The sequence below is a fragment of the Chelonoidis abingdonii genome, chromosome 6 (genome assembly GCF_003597395.2).
Source record: "Chelonoidis abingdonii isolate Lonesome George chromosome 6, CheloAbing_2.0, whole genome shotgun sequence".
Taxonomy (NCBI): Eukaryota; Metazoa; Chordata; order Testudines; family Testudinidae; genus Chelonoidis; species Chelonoidis abingdonii.
The window spans coordinates 5,005,760-5,028,768 of record NC_133774.1 but is presented as its reverse complement, the minus strand read 5'-3'; the positions used below and the strand labels follow the sequence as shown (position 1 = coordinate 5,028,768).

Genomic DNA, 23,009 nt, shown 5'->3' with positions numbered 1-23,009 from the left:
TCCACACTAACAGTATTCTGAAGTAATACTATCGATTTTAGCGTTACTTCTTTCGTTTTGTAGGAGTACAGAAATCGATTTAAAGAGCCCTTTAAATCGATTTAAAGAGCACTGTAGTGTGGACGGGTACAGCGTTAAATCAATTTAACGCTGTTAAAATTGATTTAACGGCGTAGTGTGGACCAGGCCTTAGAAAGAGAGGTCTGTTCCCTGTCTCCCACCATTACATGCAGAGTTCCCCCAGTCTGGCTTTTGGGATCATTAAAATTATAGCCACAGAGCCTTCGGTTTGGGTGAGAACCTTTAGCCTATATGTGGCTGGTGGGGCAGAGATGTCCAGAACACAGCTATGGCTGTCGCAAGCTCCTTCCCAGCCCACTGCCTTCAGCAGACTACTCTGCTGAGCCGGAGGATATTCTGATGTGACTCTCCCTCATGCCCCTGTTGAAGTTGCTCCAGTCTGAGGCTGCCTTCTGGAGCAGACCCCTCACGCAAATTGGGCAGGTCCATGGATTGCTCTAGGGCTTAGACTAGCGATAAGGGGCTGGACACCGAGAGTGAGGCAACAGTGCACATGCTCAGCGGCAGAAACTTGGGACCCTAGGGAACTTTTGATGCAAAAATTTAGGTGGTGAGTGAGGTTAAGCAGCAGCTGAGTGAAGGGCTTGTGGGTGTCAGTGGAGCCTAAAACTTGGCCTTCGGCACCTAGGTACCTTTGTGGGTCTGGGCTCTCATGTTTCCCCATTGTATAATGAGGACATTGATCTCAGCCTCACTGGGAAGATGTTGTGATTAAGGCCTTGATCTAGCAAAACACTTGAAACCTGTGCTTTCCTGCTTTGCTGGATTTGGGGAAGGAGTCTTTAAAGTCTGTACAATGCTGATCTGTGCCAGAGCACGTTCACAGCCTTTGGGCACATGGGGACATAGCAGATCAGGGCCTTCAGCATATCTGGGCAGTTAGTTCTTGCAAAACTCTCAGAAATGTTGGCAAGTGTCCAGAGGTCGTCATTCCCTTTGCCACTGTAGTGTTAATTAGAATAAAAAGTGTAACTTCAAATATTCAAGAACAAAGAATCAAGAGTAAACTCCTCTCTGGATGGACATGCCTATAGACTATTTGTTAAACTGTTTTAAAAAGTGAATTTGTGAAAGCTTTTATTTTTCCAAGCGGTTAAAACTTCCTAACAAGCAGCAGGATAATATGTTAATTTTTTAGCTGCAGAACAATTATAGTGAATTTCAGAAAACAGTGTGGTTAATAGCATTTCTGAAGCCAAGAAATCATTATCTTAATTACACACTGGTCTGTCTACTGCCCTTTTACATAGAGGACAAACTGTTTCTGCATTAATATGAACATAAAATGGAAAACAGCCTCTTTGCATATTACCCACTGTTTTATGAATTGTTTAGCTCTGTGTATTGAAAGAAAAGTTGCAGTTATACAGGCCCTGCAAGTTCACAGCAAGTATTTTAAAGTGACATTAATTATGAGCTCGAGTCCTGGGATAGAATTAGCGCTCAGCCAATGTGTGTGTCAAGAGAAACTTCAGTGATATAGTTAGAATAAGTTGGAGAAGGAGAGAGATCTAGCCGAAGTCTTTGCTTGGGTTTTACTTAGTCCTTTCAGAAAGAGTTTGCCTGAGAAAGGACTAAAAAAAAGCTAACTTAGCACCTCAGGATCTGGCTCATAATAAATAACAGCAAACACCTCTGAACCCTTTTCGATTTTTTTCAGCAGTTTCTAATGAGATCTGAATTTTCTCAGTCCTAATCTGCCTGAGGCTGTCAAGATGGTTGCTGCTTATTTGATTTGTACAGTTTGTTCTCCGTTATAAGCCCTCTTTGAAAAAAACGGTTTCTTATATTACCTTGATACATAGTGTTTCTGTAAGTAAATTAAAGAAACCAACCAGGATTCTGAAGAACACCCACAACTGTCCACTTTTGTGGGGAGAAATGGAAGAGTTCTGAGGCCTATGTGTTTAGTGCAAGCTGCAATGCTGCTAGCTAACATTACAAACAAGCCTCTATGAATTCTTTTTCCTTCTCCATATTCTATAGCAACGTCTTGTAACCCAATAGCCAGCTGTCTTACTACAATATTCCTGTGCTGGTGTTAATAGATTCTTTGTTTTACCATCACAACTTATCAGAGGGGTAGCCGTGTTAGTCTGGATCTGTAAAAGCAGCAAAGAGTCCTGTGGCACCTTATAGACTAACAAACATATTGAGGCATGAGCTTTCGTGGGTGAAATTACATCCGACGTCATGCATCCGACGAAGTGGGTATTCACCCACGAAAGCTCATGCTCCAATACGTCTGTTAGTCTATAAGGTGCCACAGGACTCTTTGCTGCTTTTACATCACAACTTAATAATACTACTAACTTCCCGAGAACACATCTATCAGCAGCTAAATAGGAGAAAAATGTACTAAGCAAATTGAGGACAGCATTCTGGAAGAGGAAGCGGATTCTGCACATTCTCAGTTGACGGTCAGACTTCACCTTTTTCAGGAGTGTTTGATTCTGAAATGTGTAATGAGCAGCCTCAGTGAATAGGAGAGTGAGGGGAAATACTTGCCGATTTCTTTCCGTTTCAGACAGCCTAGAAGTTCTTTGTAACTTCAGTAGGTATCAATTTCAGACAGAAATCTGATTTTATTTTCAAATTGGAAATAAAGCACACATTTGTAGCAGTGACGGTGTTTTACACTGAGAACAAAAATCCACGGAAGAGATGCTTTAGTCGGACACAAGTTACTGGGCTCAATACAGGGGTAGCTGGGTGAAATTTAACAGCCTGAGATATACAGCAGGTAAGACTAGATGATCTTATGGCCCCTTCTGACCTTAAACTTGATGCAGTTGTGGAAATGATTTCTAACCTGACCCCACACCCCATGAATATCTGAACTCTCAAGATACCAAGCACCGTAACTCCCTTGGAATCAGTGGGAGCTGAGAGCATACAGTGCCTTGCACAGTCAGGCCATGTTTCCTACCCTTGCACGGGGAATGGGTCTTTTCCATCTCTAAGTTCCAGGAGCCTGTCATCTTAGTTAAGAGTAAAACTGGCATATATTGTAATGAATGTCCAATAGAAGCAGCCAGGTCAGATGGGGTAGACATACCACACATTAGAACAGGGAGGTAGGGGCTAATTTTCTGCAGAAGTCTGGCAGGGTTCTTCCCTGCGGCCTGTTTTGCCTGCCAGTTGGAGAGAGTCCTCCCAGTTGGAGGGTCTCTGAGAGGGAAGGAGAATGGGCTTTTCCTCCCTCTACTCTTGGCCCAGGGAGCAGTGGAGGCAGAGCCTGCTAGAGCCAGCCTGGCTGAGAGGCCAGGAGAACCTGGGGAATGAACTGCTCTGTCTCTGCCTGAGCTCTGCACTCTGTGATGGCCAGGGCCAGGGCTACAAGACTGCTGGTTTCTTGTTTAGAAGGACAGGAAGGAGCCTGCCACGGGTAAGGTCACGGACTCCTTCCAACAACCCAAATCTGAGAGAAACAGGAGTTTCTTAAAGAGGCTGAAGTCTTAATGAGACAGCCTTGTCTTTGGGCATTTTTCCTTTCTCATATGAGCCTGATGCTACAGGCCTAGACCAGTCTCGCATACCCTGTCAAACAACCTTGTAGCCCAAGACACCACCGACGCTCAAAACTGCCTCCCACAGCAATGACTGTGTTGTTCCTTTGATGAAAACTGTATCAACTTCTGTCTAGACAGAATCTCCGAAAATATTTCCCTGAATATTAATTTCCCATGGGATCCAGACAGCCTCTTGTTGATTAAAATTCTGAGACATTAAGGGTCTTTCAAGTCAATAACTTTCAATGAGAGTTGAATAAAGTAGCTACCCACACCTCTCAAATTACCTAGGAGCTATTTGTCTCTTCACGGAGTCACTTTAAAAAACAAACCAAATACAAATCCCCGTTATGACTGAATATTAAAAAGTGCGAAGCATTGATACAGCATGTACCATTAAAGCAAATTCCAGCAATATAACAATATGCAGAACTAGCAGCTCAGTGAGAGAGCATTTGTACACAATCATATTAGCAAACTTCAGATGACACTGACTGATAAACCAAGGTAACCCAATGATGATCATCTCCTGAATTCAGAAATCTCTCTCTGGGGCAGGTGCCATGTTTTTGTGTGGCTAGGGTCTAACACGGTGGGACCTCAGTCAGGGTTGGTGCCTTAGGAGCAGGTGCAATACGAATATTTAAGACTAATTAATCTTGTCCCTTTTCTGATATGTGAAGGCGCTGGAAGTGCAGAAAAGTTTGAGTACCCAAACGGTGAATGTGACTTTGTAAGAAACTGAGTTAAGCCTTGTAATTTTGATTAATTGGAGTCTTTGGAGTGCAAGAATTAAATTCCCATAACACTTTAGCAAGCCTCCTGTTCTAATCTAAATGTATTCAGCATTTGTTATGGTAGTGATGTGCATTATGAGCCTTATAGGTGGCATACTGCCCTGTATTTGCAAACATGGGATCTTAAATTGAACCTACAAAATGTGCACACTTGTTGCAAATACAGTTACGTGTTTTGCACATGCAGACAAGAATGATGAGTTTAGTTTCCATAGAAAGACCTCAGGTGTTAATGAAATAAGTCTCTCTGTGTGTGTGTATATTATTATCCCAGTTTTTCAGATGAGGAAACTGGTGCTCAGAAGTCAACTGAGTGACTGTTTCAAGGACCTCGCAGAAAGACCGAGGCAGTGCTGGGAATGGAACCTAGTCCAATGTGCTAAGCGATGCTGCACTTTACCACATGCAGTTGGAGGCTTAATGTGTGCACACTTGTGCAAACTTTGCTTGCACAATGGCACCTATACTTGCAAATTGGGGTTACAGTGGCTGTTATCATAACAGAAAGTTCTAAATAAATTCAGCAATAGTCAATAGGTGAAACATTGCATGGGTTCAGTTACACTTCCTCATGAAAGCATCAGCAGCAGAACAGAAATGGACCTGGCCCCTCTTTTTGAATGTCAGCTTAAAAATCAAGATGTTAGCTGGTGTAATTGCCGTGGGGATTAGTTCTTTCAATAAGATGATGGAATATGAAGTAATCTCTGGCCAGGGTTGTAACTTCAGGCACCCGCTGGGTACTCGGCAGAGCTTAGGGCTGAACAGCTCAGGGCCCATTGAGGGAGAGTGTACAGCAGCAGTGTCACAGTTGCTTTGGAAATGTGCCGTATGTGCTCACCGGCACTGGTTTTGCAATGCTAGCAGGGTGGAGGGGGGATGACCATCTTCCTTGCAGCCATGTCATGCTGTTAGCCATGCTAGCTAGTGCTTGGGAGAGTACTGATTTGTACTGTGTCCAGCTCCTGCACTGGTGCAACAGGGAAGAGGCGCCCAGCAGCCTTTTGTTCACCCAGTGCAGGGGCTGGCAGAATTTGGCCCTTTGTCTCAGAGTATGTGGAAATGACCAGACAGTGGAAACATTACCTTTGAAAGCCAAAGGCACTGACTCTGTGAGTACTCCGGGGTTGGAGCACTCATGGGGGAAAAAAATAGTGGGGCTTTGGCAAGGGGATGGAGTGGAGGCGGGGCATTGGGGCAGAGGCGTAGTGGAGTACCCCTGGGGAAAAGAAAAATTGCCTATGTTGAAAGCCAAAGCTCAGCCTGCCTATTTAGAGACTTGTCTACACTTGAAATGCTACAGCAACACAGCTGCTCCCCTGCAGTGCTTCCATGTAGACACTACCTGCACTGACGGGAGGGGTGCTCCCATCAGAGTAGATAATCCACCTCTTCCCTCGACCTAGTGCTGCCTACACTGGGGGTGAGGTTAGCTTAATTCCACCACCTGGGGGATGTGGATTTTCACACCCCCAAGCAACATAGTGAAGCCAACAATTTGCTAGTAGCAGAGCCTGCAGCATAGAACCTCTGCACTTTGCAGCCTGTCATTCACAAGATAACTGCTCCCCTGGAGTTGTTTGGTATTTATGGTCTGTGTAACCATGAAGTATACTAGCTGATGAGAATGCCTGTGGGTAAACAGCCAGGTCTTCCCACGCAGAGCTCTCGCCCCATATCACTCAACATGTGTTCAAAGGCCTCACCATGCCTGTCCTCAACGAGGGACCTTGCCAGCAGGAACTGGCTGGCTGTCTCACTCATTCTTGCAGTGTCTAGCTTGTCTACATGCCAGCGTTGTACAGTAGGTCTACACATTGCATTACAACCATGCCTGTGCCTGTGGATTCTTGGGCTGCTGATGCCCATGCTAGGAACAAGGGCTTTGGGAGGAATGTCCAGATTTGAAGCTCTGCTATATGGAATGTGCTTGGGAGGGACCGTCCAAGCAGCGGTTTCTTCCAGTGCTTTTTGTTTCTTGCAGACAGCCCAAAGATCAACCACCTCTGAGGAAGGGCTATGTGTGAAGGACTTTCTTTTTGGTTTAAGTAATTCTTTTTCTTTATGACCCTCATATATTGGTGCCTTTGAACTGGTGCCCACAGCAGCAGTTACTGAAAGCTAAAGTCTACCTCTGCCAGTGGCTCTGTTTTCCCTGGGGTGGTAATCTTGCATTGCCACTGCAGACCTCAGAGTGAGCCCTTCATGTCCGAAGCAGCTGGCAGTTCTATGTAATAATTCATCATTTTGTACTTTTGACATCAGCCCCCTGAGATCTAGTCACTGAGTCAGCAGTATGTGAATATGTGTCAGCTCAAGGCAGCAAGAGCAATTTGCAAATGTGTCCTCAGTCATCCTGCAGTAGCATTAAGGAACTGGTGCTCTTGTTCAAATGATTCCTCCCCGTTTTAGCTTTTTGAATCCATGGATGTTTGGAAAACCAGCTTCTTTCTCCTGTGATGTCCAGACCTATCCCTAGCAGTAAAAGAATAGCCAGACTAATTAGCAATGTGTCACATTTCTACAGCACTTTACAAACCGTACCTAATCTATCCTCACAATAGACGGTACTTCCCCCAAGACCACCCAGTGTACATAGCACAGCAGGGACTAAGACCGACTCTTCAAACTTCCAATCCAGGGCTTGATCCTCTGGTTTAATAAATGATGTACCTGTCACTAATAGAATTTGGGGGCTGCCACACGCTGTTTAAATGCACGTTGATGGGGCAGGGAAGGGTTTCTGTACTAGTTAGTTGAAGCAAAGTGGATACTAAAGTGTCTGGCTGCCAGCTAGGAATGCCCCAAAGAGCAGGAGAGTCTGAGGACTGATCAATGGCAGGCTTGCTAGACCCAGCTGTTTACAATCCGAGGACTAGCCACAACCTTTATTCCCACCCAGAACTACTCACAAACCCTGTTCCCAAGGCAGATGAACCTTTTACTCCATGTGCATTACAGCACCATAGCTCCTGTCAGTAAAAGAGCCGGGATTGTAGGGTTATGACCCTGCTCTCACATGCACATTCGGATATTAACACTTTCATGGTATAATTCCCCACTCTGAACCTTAGCGTCCAAAAGATGGGGTACCAGCATGAATTCCTCTAAGCTTAATTACCAGCTTAGAACCTGTAGCGCTGCCACCAACCAGGAATTCCAGTGCCTGATACACTCTGGTCCCCCCAAAACCTTGCCCGGGGACACCCAAGACCCAGACCCCTCGGATCTTAACACAAGGAAAGAAGCCTTTTCCTCCATGTTGCCTCTCCCAGGCTTCCCCCTCCTGGTTACCCTGGAGATCACTGTGATTCGACTCCTTGAATCTTAAACCAGAGAGGAAAAATTCACATTCCCCTTCTTCTCTCTTCCTCCCAGACTATCCCTGAAGGATACAGTAATCCTAACACAGAGAGAATTTAGCTTTTTCTCTCCCCCTTCCTTCCTTTCTCCCCAATACCCTGGTGAACCAGACCCGTCCCTGGGGTCTCACACCAGAATAAAAAAGCATTCAGGTTCTTAAACAAGAAACTTTTAATTAAAGAGAAAAAACAGTAAAAATTATCTTTGTAAATTCAAAATGGAATAGGTACAGGGTTTTTCAGCTATAGACACTGGGAATACCCTCCAGCCTAAGTATACATGTACAAATTAAAATCCTTTCAGCAAAATACAAATTTGAACTCCTTCAGCCAAATACACAATTAAACTCCTTCAGCCAAAAATGCACAATTAAACTCCTTCAGCCAAATGCACATTTGCAAATAAAGAAAACAAACATAAGCCTAACTCGCCTTATCTACCTATTACTCACTATTCTGAACTTATAAGGCCTGTATGGAGAGATTGGAGAGAAACCTGGTTGCACGTCTGGTCACTCTCAGAACCCAGAGAGAACACCACCAAATTCTAACAGCACACACAAAAATCTGTCAGGTGACAGCCAGGCTTACTGAACTTGTTAACCTTTTACAGTTAAAAGAGATATAAAGTACTTCTGTTTTATTAACTCCTACTATCTGTTTATGACAAACACTGACCTCGATGGATTTGTCATAGTGTACCGGCAAAGCAGACGTTTCAAGTTTTAAAAAATACCAGCGCATTCCCATTCAGGTTAACTTCCCTGACAGCTAGAATCATGGTAGAGGGCGGGAAGTTGTTACACTCAGAAGGGCTCCGTTTTCTTACCAAAGGAGAGAGAAACATTTTAATGAAGCTTAGGTCCTGTAGAAAAGGTCAGAACTCCTGCCCCCCTAAAGAAGCAGCTGGCAGGTGCCTCCAGGGTGGAGAACCACCCTTCTAGAGCAGCCAAATGATTCTTATTGCTGGTCCCTGGTTCCTTTGCAGTGTTCAAAATCCTATTCAAGCCAGTTTCTAGACACCTTTGATGCTCACCACATGGCTGTTGACGCAGTGAGCTGGAACCCCTACCACATGAAAGTCTTCATTTCCTGCAGCTCTGACTGGACTGTCAAGATCTGGGACCACACCATAAAGTAAGTCTTGCTGTGTTCTGGCCGTGGCAGTGGGAGAGTGTGATTTATGCTCTCACAGTATAAACATACAACACGCAGCTAGCTTTGTCTGCTAAAATCTATGGTTACACTTTCACCAGTAGGTGGATTTATTGCTTATTACTCTCTCTTATCCTCCTTGTTTGCTTTTTCTGAGCGTAGCAGTTCCTTCAGTAATAAGAGCAGGTACAGCCCTGGATTGCTGCCTATGTACTTGTATCTAGGACTAGGGTGAGATGCCTTGCAGTCCGTGATTTAAAAACATTAACAGAGCTACACCAGGTACCAGCCCTCTGGCTTTGATCCAGGTCAAAACAGGGCACTGCAGTTCAAGATGGCTGCCCTGATGTTTCAAAGCCCTGTGTGGCATTGGACCCGGCTACCTCAGAGATCCACTCTCCTCTGCAGCCAGGACCTCCCATCCCCGCTGTGTCCTGCTGTAGCAATGATCCTGTTAGCCAGCCTTCCTGGGAGCCAATCAGAGACTAGCAAACTCACTACAGGAAGAGATGACTGACCACTAGTCTCACCCCATTCAAACATTCACTCAAACTTTCCCACAATAGCTCCCTCATTCTCTCAAACACAAAATCCCCTAACCCTGCTGCTTGGCAGCACTGGGAGAGAGAAGGAGAGCACTGTCAGCTGTGAACTCCTGCGGGGAGACAATCCAGTGCAACATGGATGAGGGCTCAGCTGCTCTGACCAGCACAGGCTGCCTGGGGTATAGCATCAGAGTGTTTCATCTTGAATGTCTTCTTCAGGAGTGACATGTAATCGGTCAAGATCTTCTTCACTCCAGGCCTTTCTTTCCAGGACCCCGATGTTCATCTTTGACCTGAATTCTGCTGTGGGGGATATTGCCTGGGCCCCTTACTCCTCCACTGTCTTTGCTGCGGTCACCACGGATGGGAAGGTAAGAGGCTTTATTTTAACTGGGAGGGGATTAAGGAATCTAATGTGGCACCACAGCTGACAGCAGCTGGCTGGCTGCTGGTGGGGTAAGCTGGGCGGCTTCATTTGGGATGGAGCTCAATGGCTGAGGAGTCAGAATCTGCCGTGCGAGTTATTCTGGGGGTGGGGGGCCTGGCATGGAAGGGGGCTCTCTCCAGGGAGAGGAGGAACGCTTTGGTGGATATTGGCCCTGTGCAGGCTTAATCTCTCCGTTCCCACCCCCGACTCCAGAGCACACTGGTGTCTTAAAGCAACAGTGCTGTAGAAGCTAGGGGCAACAACACTTCCCATTCTTTCCCAGGCACCTCAACTCCATTTCCATAGAACGCTCACCCCGGCCAGAAATCTTTAGCAGACATCCAAGGTTTCTTCTGCACAGCAGTGCAAACTCCTCAGTTGGTCTTAAACAGAAGTCAAGGGCCCTTTGGGGGACATTAGAGATCAGGCGCATAACTCGATGTGGCCACACCTATCTCATTGGGATAAAATCAGCATGTACCTATCTCTCTCTGTATACAATGTATACGGATTGATATGAACAGGAGGGCAGTACCCTCTCCATCACATGGCATTCCTAGCACTCTCTCCTGGGTGTTCAGTGGATGTGCAAGATCAGCATGGGGTATACTTCTTTGGGGACCAAACTCAGTCCTGGGCATAAGCAATTGCAGCTCCCATTGAAGCCAAGGACATTACACCTGTGACAGGTTGGGTCACAGAAACCCCCTTGCAACTGCCACCTGAAGTGCTGAGACTACATCTGAGCCCGTTTTCCCTGCCAGCTTGGGACTTCAGTACCCAGTCTTGTTGAGCCAGACACACTAGCCAGCTGCAAACACAGACGCAGGTCTGAACTACATCCCCCCAAAGCTGCAGACTTAACTGAAAGCAGCTTAAGAAGTGCTCCTGTCTCTAGCACCCAGACACCCAGTTCCCAATGGGGTCCAAACCCCAAATAAATCCATTTTACTCTGTATAAAGCTTATATAGGGTAAGCTCATAAATTGTCCGCCTTCTATAACACTGATAGAGTGATATGCACAGCTGTTCGCTCCCCCAGGTATTGATTACTTTGGGTTAATTAATAAACAAAAGTGATTTTATTAAGTATAAAAAGTAGGATTTAAGTGGTTCTAAGTAAATTATCAAGCAAAATAAAACAAAAATGTGCAAGTCTAAGCCTAATACAGTAGGAAACTGAACACAAATAAAATCTCACCCTCTGAAATGTTCCAATAAGCTTCTTTCACAGACTGTATATCTTCCTAGTCTGGGCCCAGTCCTTTCCCCTGGTATAGTTCTTGTTAGTTTCAGCAGGCATCTTCGGTGAAAAGCAGGGGATTTCTCATGACTGCAGGCCTCTTTGTTCTGTTCCACCTCCTTTTATAGCTTTGGCACAAGGCAGTAATCCTTTGTCTCTCTGGGTCCCCACCCTTCCTTCTAAATGGAAAAGCACCAGGTCTAAGATGGATTCCAGTACCAGGTGACATGGTCACATGTCTTGTGAGACCCCAAGCCTTCATTCTTCCTGGCCTGACTCACAGGACGGCTTGCGGGTAAACAGAGCCATCTACAGTCAATTGCCCTCAGTAATGGGAGCCATCAAGATTCCAAACCACCATTAATGGCCCACACTTTGCATAATTACAATAGGCCCTCAGAGTTATATTTCATATTTCTAGTTTGAGATACAAAAATGATACTTCATACCAATAGGATAACCACACTCAGTAGATTATAAACTTTGTGGTGATACCTTACAAGAGACCTTTTACATGAAGCATATTCCAGTTACATTATATTCACACATATTAGCATATTTTTATAAAATCATATGGAGTGCAATGTCACAACACCTCTTAATCTAGGGATGAATGGAGCCCTTTGAGCACTGGGGATAATGCAGGGCAAGGTAAACCAGAGGGGTGAGCAGACTGCTTTCTTCTATACCTTCCTCTCAGTTACTTTTCCTGCTTTCTCTTACAACCACTGGGCATGTAATTCACTCACTTTGAATCCTACTGAACGCCACATTGATACAAGTACATTGCCTCTTACATCCTCTTCCTGACCAATTTCTAACCACCTCGACCCAGTTCTGTTCCCACTGAACTGAGCCCAGTGGCCTCCATGGGAGCTACATCTACTTACATTATATCTGAAACTGGCTCATTAACTAATCCTCACAGCACTCCTGTGGGTAGATGCTATTATGCCCATTCTACAGATGGGAAAACCTTATACAGCTGGCATCCGATCATTATTGATCAGAGCTTCCAGGGCACAGGAAAGCAATACAGTAAAGTTAATAACAAAAAAATCAATTATAGTAATGTGCCCAGAGCTGGCCAATACAGCTTTGCTATAATTAAATGGTATGAAATATAGTATTTTTCACATCATGCTTAGGGGTGGATGTCTCCAAGAATAATGACTTGATAACAAAGTACTTAGAATAATCCTAATGTTGAGTTGATGGGAGATACATATTTGCCCCCAACCATCCATCTAGCGTCTTGTACAGTTAATTCAGTCCTGGCAGACTGCCTGCAACACTTAGCTAGGCATCATTCATTAGTGCTTCTATATTACTTTAAGATCCCATTGCTTTAAAGCTGTGGGCCAGATTCTCCGCTGGTGTCAGTTGGCAGAGTACTGTAGAAAGTCAGTTGGGCTCCATCAGATTGCACCAGCAGAGAACTTGGTTCTATGATTTCTCGGCTGCTATCATCAAGTCAGCATCAGCAGTGATTTCATTGCTATTTAACCTTTAAATGATAGAAGAAAAATCAATTTCATTTATATATCGGTGAAGTCTAGAAGCCCTGCCACTGTACCAGCTGAGGTTGAGGACTTAGCACATCCCACAAGCTTGGGAATGTCAAATATAGTACATACTGAAGCAGCCGTCAAGGAAAACCCAAGATGCTGCAGCCTTCAGGAAATGATGCTCTTACTAAAGATCCCGTGGCATTTTCCCGAGAGGTGTGTGAGCCCAGAAGGCCTGGCTACATTCCACTCTGGGTACATAGTTCAGCCTGACTGCTGGCACAAACTGAATAGACAGCTGATGCCTGTGAGTACAAAGCATTGCTATTTTGCCATGTAACCTTTAGCAATGAGATGTAGACGTCTCCAGATGAATGCAGCCGAGTGACAGCGATATGCCAAGGACAGTGTTCTAATGGGAAGACAGTGTAACCCAAGATCTTGGCTCCCTTCTGCTTCTTGTTGATGGTATCTCCAGCGGGGTTTAATCCTCATAGATTGTGTCAGAGCTCTACCAGCTGGCCAGTTGTTCCTTATATTTAGCTAAATGTTGGTGCCACAAGATCTTTCCATTAAACTTTCCCCTGTTGCCTGCTCCTCCCCCCGCCCTCTCCTAACCTGGTGGGTTCATTTCCCAGAGCTCTGCAAATGTGACGATTTGGGTTATGTTGCCACACTTTCATGACCATGGGCTCACTCCTGCCAGCACTTAGTCACCCAGACTATCCCACTGCAGTCAGTCAACTACTCATGTGATGGAGGGCTGTGGCATCGGGTTCCCAGGCAGGCAGGGCACAAACCACTGTCAGCTTTGTATTACTGCAATAAGCAATTTGCAAAACCCAATCTCTGGAGCCTGCAGTTCTTGGCACTGCAGTCTGCAGATTGTTCTTGTCTGAAACAGAATAAATGGCCAAGTGATTTGATCATAGATAGAATTAGAAATTGTCTGTGTGGGAATAACACAGTAGACTGGGTCGAGCTGGCTGAGTCACAGGCCAAGGTGCTGTGGTACGAGCATAGGTAATGCTACGTTAACGCATGCAGCCACCTCGGCAGAGTCCTCCCTCAACCAGTTACCTTCCCAGTGTAGGCCACCATTCCAGACCCCTGCCCTACCTATCACTCACCTCCTCCATGTGGATCCCTGTCCCAGAAGTCAGACACGGATGGCCAGCCACCTGCCTCTCCACTGCAGTCAGACACCTACTTTACATGCTGACCTGATCCTTGGCGATGCATGGTGCTGGTGGTGGTTGGAGGAGGAAGCAGCCTTCTCTGTGAGGGGGAAGGAAAGGCCTTTCAGGGTAAGAGCCTTGTGCCAGGGTGGAGGGTTCCCAGTATACAAGAGGTTAACTCCAGTTCCCTTTCCCCACCCAGGTGCAGATGTTCAGGGGATAGGCTATGAGCAGGAACGGGGAGAATATCTAGGATCTGGGTCTCTACCAGTGTCCGGGAGAGGACTTGCAACTCCAGGCAGCCTAGGACTCTGAGCACAGCTGAGCCACAGCAGGGCTGCTTATTGACCACTCCACCTGACAGGCCAAGGAAGTCAGCAGTGACCGACCTCTCAGTGTTCAGTGCACATGCCTCCAGCTTCACTCCCAGCCTCCTCCTTGCCCTGCTCCAACCCCTTTTGGTTCCTGACTCTTGACCCTGGATCTGACTCCTGCTTCATGATTCTGCCTCTCATCCCTTGGGCCTAGATACCGGTTTTCTGGCTCCCACTCTGACCACTAAGCCTGACTGCCCACATTCTGGTTTGTGACAATTGAGACTCTGGGTTGATCCATAGCTTCTTACTCTTTTTGCTTGTGTTACCCTGTGTGGTTTGTGTCTGTACAGAACCTCCTGCTGAAGTGACCTCCCTGCTTGCTGCGGGAGTCGGATTGAGCTCCGGCAGCCAGCCAGCTTAAACCTACATTCATACCTAGTCTGTACAGACCATTTATTAGAAAAGCCGGATGCTCATGTTCTCCCCAGCATGCTGGGCCAGTCTACCCCTATACAGAACCATCTTTTGAAACATGCAGTAGGCAAAAGTTACAGCAGACACTTGGGGGATCCATCTGTACTCGATGTAGAATGGGATCGTTATGTTATATTAGTGAGTTTTGAGGTATTGTATTAGCATATAACATTGGTAGCAGATCACTGTACCATGATCCTGTATGGAAGCAAATAGTTACATTTGCAGATTATTAGTGTTAATATTTATTATCATCAAGCGAGTGCTAGGATGGGAGCCTGGCTGCCACATCCACCAGCTCTTCACTGCCAGGGGCACAGGGACAGACACTCTGCTTTTGGGGCAATGTGCCTCACATGCTGGGGCTTCCCCATCCACCGTGAGCTATCTTGCCCCGCAGTGTTAGGATGACTTTGGGAACATACACACATCAACCACCTCTCCACGCACATCTCTTCCCTGATACCCATCCTCTTCCTTCCCCCACCCCCTGATAGTTCACTTGGTTCCCGACTGCTAAGAGCAGGAGTTTGCTCTGAGGAAATATGCAGTAGCCTTAATACTCAAAATGATGGTCTGTTCATGCCATGGGTACAGACTCCATCCTCAGCCAAATGATAGCCAGCTGTGCGCCTCAGGCTGCACTTTGTCCAACTGGCGCTTGGGGTTCTCAGCTGCATCTCAAGCTGTCAGCTTCGACCAGCTAATCAGGAAATGATGTGCCTCCCTTATTAGCTGGGGCTGGTCTTGGTTTTGTGAGCCTCGAGTAGATTTCTGTAATCTCGGTAGCACATCTGAGGATGGGGTTGGCAGCTAGGGAGCCAGGGGTACATCTGGCTGGAGGAGCTGGTGATAAAGGAGACGTAGGAGGTTGCTGGCAGGTGGGGGAAAGGGTACTGTCATGTGGCATTTCTCGGTGCTTTCACGGTGGCTGGGATTTCAAAGGGAAGGTGCAGCACTTAGGGCCCAGCATAAAGGCAGCTGGAACCTAGTTAATCTTACAAGGTGTATGTAGGGCATGGCAGTGGGTGGGAGAGGTGATGGGTGTATGCAGTGAAGGGGATCTGACAGAGTGACAGCCCCAGATGTGTGGGGTTGGGAATCGTTACTGCTTAGGTTGCAGTCCAGCTTTGATTATTGCTGATATAAGCTAGCTTGACCATAGCTCATTAATTACTAAATGGTCCAGGCCCGTCGCAAAATTCACTTACAGGGGCTTATTGCTTTATTGCAATTCACTGTAGTAATCTACACAGATACCAGGCTCTGCCTCAAATGATCACTTCTGACTGGTGTCGTTAGTGTGTATCTGCTGTGAAAATGATCTATTCAGCCATGCCAAAACAAGCAATGACAGCTCTGAAATATATCCCATGAATCACTCTTTGATCCTATGGGCCCAATTTACCATTGCTCTGCGCCTGATCTGGCCGTTGAGGTCAGTGCAAAGAGGATGTAAAATACTGCTCAATCAGAACGTAGCATTTTCCAGAAGCTGGGACTGCACGGCAGGATCTGGGTCACTCAGTATTGTCCTGTTCTGTTCATTCCCTCGGAAACACCTGGCACTGGCCACAGCCACCCAGTATGCCGTTCTTCTGTACTCCCTCTGGTGTAAATGGTGACTCAGCAAAGTTGGATCTGGCCTTCTCTGTTCATGCCATGCTCATCACTGTGATGTGGCATCGGAGTCTGTCTTAATGTCGGTCAGTTTGGTACATATGGCCAAAATGTATTTTACAAAATGTGGTCTGTGGCTATTGTCATTCAGATTTGTCTCTGATGGAGTGACAAAGCTGAATTTCTAACATGATGTGATCCCTGACGTTGTTCCACAGCCCAAAGTCAAAAGGAGCTCTGCAAGCGGGGGAGCTGCAGGCTGAGGCCTGGTTAAATTAAGCAGCATTTTGAACTCCATAACCTAAGTGAACCACTGAGTGAACACAGACTGGTCCTGTGGCACCACACTGAGGTGCTGCTTTTGAGGTGACTTCTGAAGCCAGCACCCTCCTGGGTTTTAAGGCCTGAAAGGACTTCTATTATCATGTTCTCTGACCTCCCGTACAAAAGGCCAGAGAATGCCACCAGTGATTGTTGCATCAAGCCCGGTCGTCTAGTTCAGTGTTTCTCAAACTTAAAACAGTTGCGTATCCCTTTCGAGACATCTGTCTTACTGGCGTACCCCTTCTCTGGTGAAGGTAATTGGGGTGACGGGGTGACCACATTTTTATAACACACTCCTAATTTGTTTCATGCTGAATTAAATGTTTATTAGAAATAAATACAAAATTATATTACATACAGTTGAAACAAAACTTTTAATAGAAATAATAGTTACATATAGAAATAGTACTAGAAATTAAAATAATAGAAGCAAATCAACAGTCTGGCAGAACAGCGTGTGTGTATATATATATATATGGTGAATTTGTATCATTCTGAAATTAAAATATGCTGGTTTGGTTAGGTTAGTGAAGAAAGCACTAGTTTTAATATTTACTATTTCAGTATCGAAAAATTTTCAGTACAAACCAAACTATTCAGTGCAGGGGATGGAACTGCTTTTGACCAGACACTATCGCTGGGATATCTGGCTCAATGTTTGTGATCTTAAGATGAAAATGGGGCTCCATGTCAATAAGACAGTTTCGGTTTTTTTGTTTTGTTGCCATCCAGCACAGAGAATCTGATCTCGCACAAATACTAGGTGGGAAAAGGCCGAAGATACTTCACAGCTTTGTCCGCTAGAGCTGGATATTGAGAGCTAACCCCCACCCAAAATGATTTCAGGGTATTTTGCTCAAATTTGTATTCAGGAAGCTATCTGAAGCCAGTTCCAAGAGCTGTTGTTCTTCTGAAGCAGAAAGGTTATTTGGCAATATTTGAACATTGCTGATAAAAGGGTTCCTTATCCATTCAAAGGTGCTGTCCAGTTCAGGGAAATACTTACAAAGATCTTTATGCAAGCTTTCCAAATGCTGCTTCATGATTTGCAACACAACACTATCTAGTTCGTTAGCTGAGTTTATTACTAAGTCATGAAGAGATGGAAAGGAATCCAGTTCACGATGACTAAGATGTTTATTCCACAGTTTCAGTTTTGCGACCATGGCACTCACTTTGCTTGAACATGGTCTATGGATATGAGTTTCCCTTGCAAGGATAGATTGAGGTTGTTTAAATGAGCAAATATATCTGCAATATATGCTAGTTTGCATAGCCATTTCCAGTCGTGTATATGGTCTCGCAGGTTAAAGGTTTCATCTAAAAAAACCTTGCAGTTCTTCTAGCAGCTCAAACAGGCAATTCAAAACTTTTCCACGTGAAAGTCAACGCACTTCAGTGTGAAATAGGAGTTGTGTGTAATCACTGCCAATCTCATCACAAAGCTAAGAAAACAGCCGGGCGTTCAGAGGGCAGCCTGTCACAAAACTGATTATTTTCACAGCTTCATCCAGTACTTGCTTTAGATCTGTCTGCATGTTCTGGGTGGCAAGAGCTTCCGTATGAATGCATCAATCAGTCGATTTTGCTTCTGGCACAATAGCTTGAATACGTGCAACAGCTTCTTCCTTCGAACCAATCATGGCTCTGACGCCATCCGTGCTTACTCCAACACAACAACTCCAATCCAAGTAATTGTTTTTGATAAAGTCATCAATAATTTTAAAAATAGCTTCTCCAGCTGTATGTGTTGCCATAGGTTGGCAGAACAAAATATCGTTGTGGACTTCATTATTCAGCTCGTATCTGACAAATAACAAAAGATTAGCTAAATTCACAATATCGGTGGATTCATCCACTTGCAGTGCATAGTAGCAACTCTTTTGTACTCTTGACAATAATGGCTGCTTTACATTTTCGGACATATCTGTGATTCTACGAAGAACAGTGTTATTTGAGGGGGGGACACAATCTATAGCTTTGCTAGCCTTGTCTCCAATCATCACTTGCACCTTTACTTTGCCTGCAGGTTTTACTAATGTCTCGCCAATCACTTCAGCAGCTCCGGACTTTGCAATTAAGTACGCCACACTGTATGAAGCTTCCAAAGCTTTCATATTTTCACCTCCCGTCACATTACGAATTGCTTTTTGGGACTTTTGGAGATTTTTGCTCCTATTTTCAAAGAATTCTACAGGTTTTCCCTCATATTCTTTGTTTGCTATCGAAATGGCATTTTAGGTTGGATGGTTTCATACTTTCATTTGTGAGAGTCTCATAACAAATCACACGTAGTGCAACAGGCTCCACCTCATCGCCTGTCCACGAAAATCCCAGTTTAAGATATTCTTCAACATATTTGCGGGCTTTTTTCGTTTTCTTTGCAGCTGATATATTTAATAAACTTACAGATGGTTCACACAGTTCACTAATTTTGTCATCACAATTGTCTGATGTAGCCATATCACTGCATTTTTCGGCATAATTATCACTAACATTCGTATTGCCTTCATAATTTTCTTTTGTATGTTTCAAATTTCCCGTTTTTAGCAGGTGACCCATTGTAAATAGGTTAAACAAAATGAGAAGTTTTGTATATTAATGCACACCAAGTATGTACTTGTTATGATCTTTAGATTACTACTAGTAGTTATTCACTTTTATCTTTTATCCATCAGTATGACTTCTGCGCATGCCACAAAGGCAAGTGTATTGCCCGAGCTGCGGTAACGTGCACGTGTGGTTTGCGTCGGATCTGCCGTGCTCTTAGATGTTACTGAACGCGTTATCATATTAGTTACAATGTAAACCTGTGTGTATTTCTACTGTACAAGTGTACACCATTCTTATATCTTACATTTTAGTGAATTGTTTTCTGCTGCTAAAAAAAAACTTATGATAAAGTAAAATAAAAAATTCTGCCGTGTACCCCTTGAAACCATTTCATGTACCTTCAGGGGTATGCGTGCCACACTTTGGGAAACACTGGTCTAGTTAAACTAGGGCTTTGGTCTGTCTGTATCCATCTGTAGTCTCTTGTTTTATCCTTACGTCGTAAGCTCCGTGGGGCAGGGACTGTCTCTTTGCTCTGTTTGTACAGCGCCTAGCACAATGGGGACCTGGTACATGACTGGGGCCACCAGGTGCTATGGCAATACAAATCATAAATATTAATACTTTGAGAGATACATTGGGTCTTGATGTAAAGACTTCAAATGATGGAGAATCTACCACATCCCTTGGTAGATTCAGTGTTTAATTGCTTCCAGACATTGGATCTCATTTTTCTTCTTCTTCGAGTAGCATCCCTATGGGTGTTCCAATCTAGGTGTATTTGTGTCCCTGTGCCTCACATTAGGTAGCAGTGTCCAGTTGGTCCACACATGCACTCTCCCCATCTCGTGCCCTGCCTCAGGGCTATATAGTGCTGTGTGGGCAAACCGCCCTCAGTTTCTTCTCAGTCACCTTTGGCCTGAGATGGAGTCTCAGCAGCATCCAATTTGAGAATTCCTCATCTATATCTTACTTTCTGTTTTGACATAATAGTGTTAGGTCACTTTCTTCCCCTCCCCCCCAATTTTTTCCCCATTCTTTTGTTGTTATTATTAGAATAGTCAACTCCCTGTCCTTAGTTAGTTCTTCCTTGTTTATTCCAGTATTGCAGACATTTCATTTTTCTGAAGACTTACTGGTCTCAGAGATGTCTGACCCGTCCCTACTCAACACTGACGCACTCTTGGTACCTGCCACATCTCAGTCCTCTGACATACGTGCAGTACCGTAGGAGTCTCCCTCAGCATCCATGACTGCTCCATCTCTGATGATGATGATGATGATTTATCTTCAGTCTCTGTGGAAGGTTGTCTGTTCCAATATCAAGGAGCAAGTCACCCCGAAACCTCTACAGAACCAAGTATCAGAGGGGTAGCCGTGTTAGTCTGGATCTGTAAAAGCAGCAGAGAATCCTGTGGCACCTTATAGACTAACAGACGTTTTGGAGCGTGAGCTTTCGTGGGTGAATACGCTGCACTCGTCAAGACGCAGGTTAAGTGGAATTTCCCAAGGGCAGCGTATATAATGCTAGCAAAGCAAGCTAGAGATAACGAGGTTAGTTCAATCAAGGGAGGGTGAGGCCTCTGTTCTAAAGCAGTAGAGGTGTTGAAAACCAAGGGAGGAGAACTGGTTCTCTGTAATTGGCAAGCCATTCACCAGTCTTGTTAGTCCAGAGCTGATGGTGTCAGTTCATCCTGCAAATTGTGACAACCAATCAGCTCTGACTAAACAAAAGACTGTGAATGGCTGCCAATTACAGACCATTTCCTCCTCCCTTGGTTTCACACCCTCTACTGCTAGAACAGGGCTCACACCCTCCTGAATTTGAACTAACCTCGGTATTCTCTAAGCTTGCTTGCTAGCATATATATACCTGCCCTTGGAAATTTCCACTACCTGCGTCTGACGAAGTGGGTATTCACCCACAAAAGCTCACGCTCCAAAACGTCTGTTAGTCTATAAGGTGCCACAGGATTCTCTGCTGCTTCTACAGAACCAGTTAACTACCGCGAAAGATGCAGCCCACCCAGTTGGCACAGATACCCTTCAGTGCCCCCTCCCCCCCATGCTCTTTGCACCTCCTCAGTGGCCATCCTGGGACCCATGAGCAGCCTATAGGTACTAATTCTTGAGGCCCCTTAGTGTCACTCATCGGGATAGGGGAAGGCAGTCTCTTTCAGCTTCTCTATCCAGACCTCCTGATCCACAAGAGGAGATGGTTTGGGGAACAGGAAGTGAGACTAGAAAAAGAGATTACTCCAACTAATATCTCTTCATCCGCTTCTCATTAAGAGAGTAATGGATTCCCTACAAATTCTGCTTGAAGAAGTGGAGTCCCAACACAAACTGCTTGACATCCTACATACTTCATCATCAGCTCGCTTTGCGCTCCCTATCAGACATCAGCCACAATACCTCCCACATGCAAGAGAATGGACAATAATATTATGTTCTCTCTAAGGACCTGGACTTTTTATTTTCCCATCCATCCTCAAATGCCCTTGTGGTCAACACTGTAAATGAATGTGGTAGACAGCACCATGCTAAATCGACACCCTATGACAAGGACTGGAAGTGACTGGATTTATTTGGCTTGGGGAACAGGAGGCAAGACTAGACAAAGAGATTACTCCAACAAGATGTCACCGAGATCCCAGGCTGCTCAATGGCCTTCTCCCCACTGGCATTATGAACCAGAACGGAAAAGACAATGACTACAGAAACAGAGAACAGCTGCCCCACAATGATCGACATCACAGCCATCTGCGTCTAAACACCAGTTCTGATGTGATGGTCGAGGCCATGAGTTACCACCCCCGTTTTTGTTTGCTGCAGCAATCCAAACATCTCCACCCATTCAGCAGCCACCTTACTCTCTCTTGTAAAAACTGGGAGCATATAACCACAGACAAGTGGTTATTGGAGATCATCTCCACAGGATAGTCAATCCTTTTTATCTCCCTCCATCTGCCCACCCCACTTTCCGGGGGGGGTACCAGCACATAGGGCACATTACCCCAAAAGCACAAAGTGGCTGTCCCTGTGCCCACGGCAGTGAAGAGCTGGTGGATGTGGCAGCCAGGCTCCCATCATAGAACCATTTTCAGGGACCCTTCTCATGAGTACCTTTTACATCAGAAAACAAATGATCTTCTGAACCTAGGTGCTATAGAATCAGTTCCCACTCCACACAGAGGGAAAGGCTTCTATTATAAATACTTTCTGATATTGAAAAAGAACGACGGTCAGAGACCCATTCAATAGATTTGCAAAGTTCCAACACTTCAAAATGGTTACTTTGGCAGCAATAATCCCATCTCTGGACCCGGGGGACTGGTTCTCGGCCCTCGAAGCTTACTTTCATATCACAATACACTCATCCCAAAGGAGGTTTCTAAGGTTCACTCTGGACCAAGATTCACTTTCAGTACAGGGTGCTCCCATTTGGAGCATTGTCAGCACCAACAGTGTTCTTGAAGGTCCTTTTTGCGGTAGCGGCATACCTTCACAAACAAGACATTCTGATATTCCTGTATCTAGACAATTGCCTACTCAAAGCACATTTCTTCGATGCCTTCAGACTATGGACCTATTGTTACAGCTGGGATTACAACTAAATGGCCAGAAGTCCACTTTAACTCCAGGACATTAGAATTCGTAGGGGCTTACTGAGATGCAGTCTTCTCCACTGCAGACAGATCTAAGCAAGGCAGGCTTTATGAAGGGTGGGGCCTGATTTGGACACCCAGCAGCGGTCCAGGGCTTTGGCAGCACTTCAGTGGCGGGGGGTCGTGTCTGGGTCTTCTGCGACACTGAAGAACCCCCTTGGCCACTGAATTGCCGCCAAAGCCTCAGCGCGGACCCCACCACCACTGAAATGCCGCTGAAGCCCCAGAGTGGACCCCCCAGCACC

The 23,009-nt window shown here is 45.3% G+C and overlaps 1 protein-coding gene across 1 annotated transcript in view; it reads left to right on the top strand.

The window, feature by feature from the left end:
- DNAI1 (dynein axonemal intermediate chain 1) overlaps positions 1 to 23,009 on the top strand; it is a 291,024-nt gene that overhangs the window by 126,184 nt on the left and 141,831 nt on the right. The window contains exons 17-18 of the mRNA XM_075067475.1: positions 8,741 to 8,889; positions 9,724 to 9,823. Coding sequence (XP_074923576.1) covers positions 8,741 to 8,889; positions 9,724 to 9,823 — 249 coding nt within the window. The remainder of the gene's footprint in view (positions 1 to 8,740; positions 8,890 to 9,723; positions 9,824 to 23,009) is intronic.